We start from the raw sequence: 10,832 nt of genomic DNA on the forward strand, positions 1-10,832 counted from the left end.
TCAGTCGTATATTGCACAAATCTGGCCTTTATGGAAGAGTAGCAAGAAGAAAGCCATTTCTTAAAGATATCCATAAAAAGTGTCGTTTAAAGTTTGCCACAAGCCACCTGGGAGACACACCAAACATGTGGAAGAAGGTGCTCTGGTCAGATGAAACCAAAATTGAACTTTTTGGCAACACAGCTCATCACCCTGGCAGCATCATGGTTTGGGCCTGCTTTTCTTCAGCAGGGACAGGGAATATGGTTAAAATTGATGGGAAGATGGATGGAGCCAAATACAGGACCATTCTGGAAGAAAACCTGATGGAGTCTGCAAAAGACCTGAGACTGGGACGGAGATTTGTCTTCCAACAAGACAATGATCCAAAACATAAAGCAAAATCTATAATGGAATGGTTCAAAAATAAACATATCCAGGTGTTAGAAAGTCCAGACCTGAATCCAATCGAGAATCTGTGGAAAGAACTGAAAACTGCTGTTAACAAATGCTCTCCATCCAACCTCACTGAGCTCGAGCTGTTTTGCAAGGAGGAATGGGAAAAAATGTCAGTCTCTCGATGTGCAAAACTGATAGAGACATACCCCAAGCGACTTACAGCTGTAATCGCAGCAAAAGGTGGCGCGACAAAGTATTAACTTAAGGGGGCTGAATAATTTTGCACGCCCAATTTTTCAGTTTTTGATTTGTTAAAAAAGTTTGAAATATCCAATAAATGTCGTTTCACTTCATGATTGTGTCCCACTTGTTGTTGATTCTTCACAAAAGAATACAGTTTTATATCTTTATGTTTGAAGCCTGAAATGTGGCAAAAGGTTGCAAAGTTCAAGGGGGCCGAATACTTTCGCAAGGCACTGTATAATATAATACATACATACAATAATACATACAACACCAAAGACGGATAGCAACTTGGTTAAATCTATGCAAGTTAGTAAAAATGTGGCCACAGCAAGAGAGGCATCAAGGATATGCAGGTACCACGAGCCCGGCTGTTCACACTTAAAATAGTCTCTCCATTAAATAGTGTAATTACATCACTTATGTAAGGATAAACTGTAGAACTGTTATACATTGTTATTCTTACATAGGTTATGTAATTATTTTCAACATATTGTACAGAAATGTATGATACAGGTAAGTCCCTCACACATGTGTGCATGGTTGGGCAGAAACTGATGATATGTAATCTGATTACAAAAGAAAAAAAATGTACTTTTAATCAGTTATGTTACCAGCCCAAAATATCAGATTACAGATGCTTTTGAAAAACTAGAAGATTACTTTCAAATTCATAAAGGATGTCTGCTGTTTTCTCAATGACATTTAATTCAGCATTGATAAAATAACAGGTTTAAATTAGTTCCACCAGAGCAAGTCTGACCACAAGTCAGAGACCACTATGATGACACACCAAATGTGTGTGTATGGATAATTTTGATCTACTTCCAATAAGGGGAAAGTAAACCAATTTACATTACTGAGTTTGGCTAATTCAAAAGTTACGTTACTGATTACCATTTTGGACAGGTAACTAGTAACTGTAACATATTACATTGAGAAAGTAACCTACCCAAACCTGAATGCAAGTCCACTCCAGTCCAGTTCCATTCCAGGGAATGAGGAATCACAAATCCACCGAGATGGAGCCTGGTTTGAGCTGTGTGTCTGAGGGGATCTGTACTAAACAGGTGTCAGTGGGTAGCTGTGATAAGCGGTTATCTGAGTGAGCCTGTCCAAAACTACCGTTTGTCGGTGGCTTCTCTTCGACTCTGACGTCTTTTGAGAGGTATTCCCGGCGTGGGTCAGTGTCGATCTCATAGCGGTGGTGATACCCCTCCAACACTTCATGGCAGGCATCTCGTGTCTCCACCACCCACTTTTTAATACCTTGCCGGTTGAGGTAGAGCACAAAGAGGAAGACCATGCCCACAAAGCCCAGCACCAGACCCAGGAGGACGTAGGAGGTCTGCAGGGAGAGGTCGCCCACCTCGTCTCTGATTCCGACCAGAGGTGGTGAAGTAGCATGGCATCCGACAACTTGGACCCCGAGCGCCCGCAGGGGCCTGTCCTGAAACTCCCAGGGTGAGGCGCAGGTCAGAGCTTCTGCATCCCCCACCTGAGCCTGGGAATTCTTAAGCCACACAGCAAAGTCTTGGATCTCACATGTGCAGACATAGGGGTTGTGGCTCAGCAGGATGCGGGGGGCTTGCCCCAGCCTTTCCAGCTCCCCCAGAGCATCACCTTGGAACGCCCTGAAAGAGTTGCGGGTCAAGTCAAGCAGCTCCAGGCGGCGCAGGCCAAAGAAGGTGCCGTTGTTGACCGATGCTAGGGAGTTGTTACCAAGGAAGAGGTGCTGCAGGCTTGGGAGGTGGGAGAACATCCCTGGGGGTAGGAAGACCAGGCGGTTCCCGGAGAGGTCTAGGCTGAGCAACCCTCCTAGGCCTCCCCAGCGCAGTGCGGTGGTGAGATCTGTCAGTGAGGTGTAGTTATAGAGGGAGCGGCTAAGGTTGAGCTCCTTTAGAGGACTCCCTGGGATGTTGAGGGCTTCAGGGTGGATGAGAGTCAGATGGTTGCAGCTCATGTCCAGGGAGCGCAGGTAGGAAAGGGTAGAGAAGCTGTGGGATGCAACCTCTGTGATCCTGGGAAGACAGATGGACCATGTTTACAGTCCCCAAACCGCATATTGGACTCAGAATTCATGTTTGCTGAATTATTGTCATGCTAAAATAGGGTATCTAAACATTTCATAAGTTGGTGTGATGGCATTCAGGAGAACATGAAATAATAATTGTATTGTTTTCCTGCTATTTCTCCCCAATTCTGTGAATTCCAATTGGTAGTTATAGTCTTGTCCCATTGCTGAAACTCCCGTATGGACTAGGGAGAGGCAAAGGTCAAGAGCCATGCATGCTCCAAAACACAACCCTGCCAAGCCGCACTGCTTCTTGACACACTGCTTGCTTAACCAGGAAGCCAGCCGCACCAATGTGTCCGAGGAAACATTGTACAACTGGCAACCAGGGTCAGCTTGCAGACGCCCGGACCCCCACAAGGAGTCACTAGAGCGCGTTGGGACAAGGACATCCCGGCCGGCCAAACCCTCCCCTAACCCGGACAACACTGGGCCAATTGTGTGACACCTCATGGATCTCCCGGGCACGGCTGGCTGTGACACAGCCAGAGATTGGACCCTGGTCTGTAGTGAAACATCAGAACACAATTCTCTTTGATGAGACTATCTACTCACCTATTGTTGCTCAAAATGATGGTGGTGACATTTTTCAGTTCATGAAATGTCTCTGATCCAATTCTGAATATATTGTGTCCTGTGATGATCACATTCCTTGTGTATCCTGGAATATCTCGTGGTATGGAGCGAAGGTCCTTGGAAACGCATTTCACTGTGCGCGTGCCAGCAAAGCATTGGCAGCCTGATGGGCACTCCAAGCACTGGTGGGGCGCACAGAGTAGCGCACCAAAAAGTACAAGGATTACCAAATGATGCATAACTCAACAGAAACGTTATAAACTGATAAATACCAGAATATGCAGAAGGAGCAGTTAACGGTGAGTCATATTACGCCGTGTCACGCACATCAAGGAGAAAAAAAACCTCAAGACTTCGGCATAACGGTATAATGAGGTGTTAGCCTTTCTTTAGATGGTGCCAAATGATAGCCCGATGGTTTGTGTCTGCATTGAGTGAGAAGGATGTTTCGTCTGCTGAGTAACAGGACCGGCAAGTTGTTAGCTTGACTTGAAATACCGGCGCAGAATCAAGGAGAGGAACAGTGAACGTTTTTTAAAGGCACAGACACGAAACATATTATACCACACGGAAGAGTCTCTGTGGTGTCTTTGTGTGATATGATTTAACAGTATATAAACAATGAACAAGTAGGCTATGCATATTATGTACATGTATTTATATTTGTTCCAATAAATAACAACACTAAACAGAGGGTAGTGCCCAGGACCCAGTACATATAATAATTTCGCCGGTGCTTATATTTGTCCAGTTACACACAAGTGTGTAATGGGAAATGTTTTTTGCGTGGCCAACTCCCCTGAGGCACCCGCAGGGTTCCAGTATTGTGGTTCCGGTATTCGAACCCAACGTTCTAAACTCGAGGCGACGTGACGCCCTCTGTCGGGCCGAGCTCCCTGTCACCCAGGACCTCAACAACAGGCAGTTAATGACTCCAGCCATCCAATTCATAGACTGTTCTCTCTGCTACCATACGGCAAGCGGTGCCGATGTACCAAGTCTGGAACCAACAGGACCCTGAACAGTTTCTACCAGCAAGCCCTAAGACTGTTAAATATTTGAGTTAAATAAATAACTACCCAGACTATCTGCATTGACCCATTTTTTACACTAACATTTTTGACTCATCACATACGCTGTTGCAACTGTTTATTATCTATCCTATTGCCTAGTCACTTTATCCCTAGTTATATGTACATATCTACCTCAATTACCTCGTACCCCTGCAGATCGACTCTGTACTGCTACCCCATAGCAAGGTTAGCGTTACTCTGTATTTATTATTACTTTTCTATATTTTCTGTCTCTCTGCATTAATGGGAAGCATTTCGCTGTTAGTCTACACCTGTTGTTTACGAAGCATGACAAATACAATTTGATTTGACTTTACTAGCCTATGGTATAGCTTATTGCCCATCATTTCTGTAATTCTATCGAATGAGTGGTCATGCATATGGACTACTTTAGAGTATATTAACATTTCCAAGCATGTTGCTTCAGAGAACTTACTGCATGAAAAACGAACACTGTCTGATAAAATATAGTAAACAATTACAAAGTAAAATTATGTTGAGCTGGTATAAGCTGGGGGCATTTAAGAGTGACGGGTGGCCCACACTGGTTAAATGGGGGTTAGGAGTCAGCAAGAGAGACCAATTTGAATTTATGACCATAGACAATTTAGACATTTAAATTATCGTCATTTAGCAGATGCTATATCAGTTCTATATACAGTGCCTTGCGAAAGTATTCGGCCCCCTTGAACTTTGCGACCTTTTGCCACATTTCAGGCTTCAAACATAAAGATATAAAACTGTATTTTTTTGTGAAGAATCAACAACAAGTGGGACACAATCATTAAGTGGAACGACATTTATTGGATATTTCAAACTTGTTTAACAAATCAAACACTGAAAGATTGGGCGTGCAAAATTATTCAGCCCCTTTACTTTCAGTGCAGTAAACTCTCTCCAGAAGTTCAGTGAGGATCTCTGAATGATCCAATGTTGACCTAAATAACTAATGATGATAAATACAATCCACCTGTGTGTAATCAAGTCTCCGTATAAATGCACCTGCACTGTGATAGTCTCAGAGGTCCGTTAAAAGCGCAGAGAGCATCATGAAGAACAGGGAACACACCAGGCAGGTCCGAGATACTGTTGTGAAGAAGTTTAAAGCCGGATTTGGATACAAAAAGATTTCCCAAGCTTGAAACATCCCAAGGAGCACTGTGCAAGCGATAATATTGAAATGGAAGGAGTATCAGACCACTGCAAATCTACCAAGACCTGGCCGTCCCTCTAAACTTTCAGCTCACACAAGGAGAAGACTGATCAGAGATGCATTCAAGAGGCCCATGATCACTCTGGATGAACTGCAGAGATCTACAGCTGAGGTGGGAGACTCTGTCCATAGGACAACAATCAGTCGTATATTGCACAAATCTGGCCTTTATGGAAGAGTGGCAAGAAGAAATCCATTTCTTAAAGATATCCATAAAAAGTGTCGTTTAAAGTTTGCCACAAGCCACCTGGGAGACACACCAAACATGTGGAAGAAGGTGCTCTGGTCAGATGAAACCAAAATTGAACTTTTTGGCAACACTGCTCATCACCCTGGCAGCATCATGGTTTGGGCCTGCTTTTCTTCAGCAGGGACAGGGAAGATGGTTAAAATTGATGGGAAGATGGATGGAGCCAAATACAGGACCATTCTGGAAGAAAACCTGATGGAGTCTGCAAAAGACCTGAGACTGGGACGGAGATTTGTCTTCCAACAAGACAATGATCCAAAACATAAAGCAAAATCTACAATGGAATGGTTAAAAAATAAACATATCCAGGTGTTAGAATGTCCAGACCTGAATCCAATCGAGAATCTGTGGAAAGAACTGAAAACTGCTGTTCACAAATGCTCTCCATCCAACCTCACTGAGCTCGAGCTGTTTTGCAAGGAGGAATGGGAAAAAATTTCATTCTCTCGATGTGCAAAACTGATAGAGACATACCCCAAGCGACTTACAGCTGTAATCGCAGCAAAAGGTGGCGCTACAAAGTATTAACTTAAGGGGGCTGAATAATTTTGCACGCCCAATTTTTCAGTTTTTTATTTGTTAAAAAAGTTTGAAATATCCAATAAATGTCGTTCCACTTCATGATTGTGTCCCACTTGTTGTTGATTCTTCACAAAAAAATACAGTTTTATATCTTTATGTTTGAAGCCTGAAATGTGGCAAAAGGTCGCAAAGTTCAAGGGGGCCGAATACTTTCGCAAGGCACTGTATATAGTTATGACTATCCCAAGCCAAACATTCATTTATATGACATTCCTTTCTGAATCTAGTAAAATGTACATCAAAACAAGCCAGAACAGCTGGACATAACTGCCCTCGTGAGAGTGTGAATGTTAGCACTGCACAAAGAAGTGTCCCATCAAAACGTTTATTCTTCTTCTTTCACTTTTTATGATTACAACAGAGCAGGAAAATCCCTTGTATTATCTCTCCCCTCCGTTTCCCACTTCGTGTCCCTTGTGTGGTCAGTGCAGGTTGAGCGTTAGGATGAAGGTGACGAGGGCTCCAGTCAACATAAGGAAGGGCAGCCAGGTCTTGAGGAAAGACACACAGCTGTGGAAGGACAGAGGGAGAGAGAGAGAGAGAACAGTGAGAGTAGTAATGACAGTCATTAAATCCTCACATTTTGGCTGTTGGTCAAAAACACAATACATTTGTCGTCTATACTGCCCTACAAGGGCAAAACTCAGTAACTACACTTTTTTTTGGTCAAAATTGTGTTAAGACTGAAATCATGCGTTGTAGTATCTGTTTTGTCTTGTGACATAATCAACTGTTTCAATTATGTTCCATTTCAGAGAAAGTTTGAGTTTGAAATTTGCAGTTACTACAAACTCCAAGTACAAAACAAGGAAAACCGCAGTAACTGAAGTTACTGCACTTTGGCTTTGTTCCACCATACAAAGACCAGTAACTACGCAACAGTGAAACTGAGAAAAATTGCTTTAAAGTTGATTTGCTTTTCCAGACAAATATGTTGTAGGTAGATGATAAGTGATAATGTACTGATGTATCATCTTATTCTGAATTGTTTATGCATATCAACCATGACCACTGATTTGACCTAAGTCAAATATTTTCTTTAGATATAAACATTCTATGTGATGAAACAGTCCTTACCTTATGGCAAAAAAATTTTGAGGATTGCCTTTGGCTATTGTAGGGCAGTATATAGAGACAGGTAAGGAAGTGCAGTCGGTTAAATTTCCCAGAAGCCAGGGTAATTTACACAGGCCACTGAGGGCAGACCAAGTCTCTAATCTCCCAGAGGTTTACCCCACTCCCTTCACCTCACTCTTTCCCCGTTCTCCACCCTAATACCCCCCCCCCTTCCCCTCCTCCTGATCCAGCAGTGGGAGCCCCGGCAGAGAGTTGATGTGGTGATGAGGGGGCCACATCTGGCAATGATGAATTACACGGCGCCCCACTGTTTAAGGACGTGGTGCCCTCGGACGATAATGTGGAGGCTGCACAAAGCAGTGACACTAGCTCCCTATGTGGGTCGGGGGAGAATAATGAGGGGGTTTCTCAACAGCATATGTTTCCCCGTGTCTGGAGCTCCTCTCCCTCCTGCAGAGCGTTGCCTGCTGGCAGGTGCATGCTTGCTTGTTCAGACTCTGTGCTGTTGCTGCTTTGCATAGTTTGCTTCTGCCCATTTCATCAGCATGTCTGATTCTACTTCCACACCAGTTAGTCAAATGATCCAGAGGGAACGCACATACACATAGAGTGATTGGTCAGTCAGAATGATGCTTTGTGAGTGGCAAGTATTGTTGTACAGAAGGTTCAGTGTTCACGCCTAGGTTAGGACAGGAATGAGCATACTCTGTTACATACAGTAGAGTACCTCTTCATTGCATGATTGCATGGTATCTCACCTGACATGCTTGCCGTGGATAAGGGACCGCAGGCATAGGTTGACCATGTTCCAGGACGTTCTGTTGTCGTAGCGCATGAGGTTAAGGGCCAGGGCCACGTGGGAGTGGCAGTTATCACAGCAGAGGTTGTGCTACAAGAGACAGAGGAAGAAGTCTAGTCAGGTCTAACTCTAGGCGTTTTTTGTCAATATCGCTACAATGGGCCTTTACAATCATTGTACAAAACATGTACATATAAATACCTTTGCCCCTTACAATAGGCCTTTATTGGAGATGTTCAATAGGCCTTTATTGGAGATGTTCAATAGGCCTTTATTGGAGATGTTCAATAGGCCTTTACTGGAGATGTTCAATAGGTTTTTACTGGAGATGTTCAATAGGCCTTTATTGGAGATGTTCAATAGGCCTTTACTGGAGATGTTCAATAGGCCTTTACTTGAGATGTTCAATAGGCCTTTACTGGAGATGTTCAATAGGCCTTTACTTGAGATGTTCAATAGGCCTTTACTGGAGATGTTCAATAGGCCTTTACTGGAGATGTTCAATAGGCCTTTACTTGAGATGTTCAATAGGCCTTTACTGGAGATGTTCAATAGGCCTTTACTGGAGATGTTCAATAGGCCTTTACTGGAGATGTTCAATAGGCCTTTACTGGAGATGTTCAATAGGCCTTTATTGGAGATGTTCAATAGGCCTTTACTGGAGATGTTCAATAGGCCTTTACTTGAGATGTTCAATAGGCCTTTACTGGAGATGTTCAATAGGCCTTTATTGGAGATGTTCAATAGGCCTTTATTGGAGATGTTCAATAGGCCTTTATTGGAGATGTTCAATAGGCCTTTACTGGAGATGTTCAATAGGCCTTTATTGGAGATGTTCAATAGGCCTTTATTGGAGATGTTCAATAGGCCTTTACTGGAGATGTTCAATAGGCCTTTACTGGAGATGTTCAATAGGCCTTTACTTGACATGCTCAATAGGCCTTTACTGGAGATGTTCAATAGAACCTAGGAAGGAAATATAATTCCACTACTAGACCTGTCTGTCTGTCTTATTATGACACTGTCAATGTTCATACCGGCCTGCATTTGTATGCGTCGTGCACTGCCTTGTCCCAGGCAGCTGAGCCAGTGCCACACACCTTATCAACATCAAGCTTCCAGTACCTGTTAAGAGACAAGCAATGCTGCAGATGCCTTACTACCTAACTGCAATGCCTGCATGTCAATTTTGAGCACAATATGCCAGGCCTAGCTCCAAGCATTGAACGAACAAAGCCAACTTACTTTGTTGGTCTTCCAAAGGCCATATTATCTTCCTGAAAGGAAAGATGGGACATTTTAAGGAACTATCGAAACAGATGGTCCGATAATAACATTAGGCTTATGCACATAAAGCTGTAGGCCTACTGTCATAATGCATGATCTGCATATACTCACAGACACTAAGTAAGATCCAGCGAAGTCTCTTATCACGCCTGCAGAAGTACAGATCCCCATGTGACCAATGAAGGGGAGCAACCACCTGAACAAAACAGAGGTACGGCACTGTATTGGGGAGTCCTGGGAATAAAGAGTGCGTGTATATTATAGGGCATCTAACGGTATGGGCATTTTAACACCAGCCCACATAGTATTTGGAAATTCACTAGCTATAATGCAAGCTAGTGATATAAATATCCAAAAGATGTGATCGCCTACATGACCATTGATGTTTATCAACATGACCACGTAAATAGTATCTCCATTTCAGATGGTGAGAGCAAAAGAAAACAACCGGAAAAGTGGCTACTCACGACAGTATTGGAATAGGTGTCCAAACGACGCAATAAGGATAACGGCTGTTTTTCCGGTCTATTTTTTCGAAACCCCCGTGATAATTAATCATTATATAGTGGGTTCGATCCCCGGGGACCACCCATACGTAGAATGTATGCACACATGACTGTAAGTCGCTTTGGATAAAAGCGTCTGCTAAATGGCATATATTATATTATTATTATTATTATTATTTCGTCCGCCTCTTGCGCCATCAGTAATTGTAACACTGTGCCGTAGCCTGTCGCTTCTCAACTGACATCACGAAAATGCGTAGGCGCGTATGGCGGCCGCTTTCGACGGCCTGCAAAGCAGTCATGCAACAAATCTCACAAAGCCAGCCTGGATATTAATTAAATGCCCAATACAGACATTTTTATATCAATATCAAATCATTTCTTGGTAACAGTTAAGTATCTTAGATTTCAATTAAAATGGGAAAATAGCTTTTTTTTTTGCAAAAAACTACTTCTCAAAGGTCCAATGTGGTGGTCCTGAGCTGGCACGGTTACACGTGGTCTGCGGATGTGAGACCAGTTCCAGAATCCAGACACATTTTATAAAATGACGTTGGAGGCTGTTTAATATTGCGAAATTAAGATTAAATTCCATGGCAACAGCTCTGGTGGATATTCCTGAAGTCTGCATGCCAATTGCATGCACCTTTGAAAATTTAGACACCTGTGGCATTGTGTTGTGTGACAGAACTGCACATTTTAGAGTGGCATTTTATTGTCCCCAGCACAAGGTGCACCTTGTCATACTTGAGTAAAAGGAAATATTCCTTAATA

At 43.1% G+C, this 10,832-nt stretch overlaps 2 protein-coding genes across 5 annotated transcripts; both read right to left on the minus strand.

Annotated features, from left to right (window-relative positions):
* Positions 1-1,267: 1,267 nt before the first annotated feature.
* On the minus strand, positions 1,268-3,719 carry LOC124017660 (trophoblast glycoprotein-like). The gene is made up of 2 exons (XM_046332919.1): positions 3,251-3,719; positions 1,268-2,642 (listed from the first exon to the last, which is right to left on the minus strand). The coding sequence occupies exons 1-2, from the start codon at positions 3,508-3,510 to the stop codon at positions 1,628-1,630; spliced, it is 1,275 nt and encodes a 424-aa protein (XP_046188875.1). The 5' UTR covers positions 3,511-3,719; the 3' UTR covers positions 1,268-1,627.
* Positions 3,720-6,443: 2,724 nt separating this feature from the next.
* On the minus strand, positions 6,444-10,555 carry LOC124017663 (transmembrane protein 222-like). 4 transcript variants are annotated; one of them, XM_046332923.1, is made up of 6 exons: positions 10,020-10,555; positions 9,664-9,748; positions 9,511-9,542; positions 9,366-9,390; positions 8,225-8,355; positions 6,444-6,899 (listed from the first exon to the last, which is right to left on the minus strand). In XM_046332923.1, the coding sequence occupies exons 1-6, from the start codon at positions 10,109-10,111 to the stop codon at positions 6,812-6,814; spliced, it is 453 nt and encodes a 150-aa protein (XP_046188879.1). In that variant the 5' UTR covers positions 10,112-10,555; the 3' UTR covers positions 6,444-6,811. The 4 variants fall into 4 exon arrangements, with proteins under 4 accessions (XP_046188879.1, XP_046188878.1, XP_046188880.1 ...); XM_046332922.1 differs by having other exon boundaries at positions 9,303-9,390; XM_046332924.1 differs by having other exon boundaries at positions 9,303-9,390; positions 9,664-9,786; positions 10,020-10,554.
* Positions 10,556-10,832: the final 277 nt, after the last annotated feature.

This window comes from Oncorhynchus gorbuscha, unplaced genomic scaffold (genome assembly GCF_021184085.1).
Source record: "Oncorhynchus gorbuscha isolate QuinsamMale2020 ecotype Even-year unplaced genomic scaffold, OgorEven_v1.0 Un_scaffold_3:::fragment_4:::debris, whole genome shotgun sequence".
Lineage (NCBI taxonomy): Eukaryota > Metazoa > Chordata > Actinopteri > Salmoniformes > Salmonidae > Oncorhynchus > Oncorhynchus gorbuscha.

What these genes read in the sequence shown, in the direction of transcription:
- LOC124017660 (XM_046332919.1), bottom strand. Translation starts at nt 3,510, where the DNA reads ATGCATCATTTGGTAATCCTTGTACTTTTTGGTGCGCTACTCTGTGCG. An exon ending in ATCATTTTGAGCAACAATAG is followed by an intron (nt 2,643 to 3,250) that starts GTGAGTAGATAG and finishes CTGTCTTCCCAG; the next exon opens with GATCACAGAGGTTGCATCCC.
- LOC124017663 (XM_046332921.1), bottom strand. Translation starts at nt 9,195, where the DNA reads ATGTCAAGTAAAGGCCTATTGAACATCTCCAGTAAAGGCCTATTGAAC.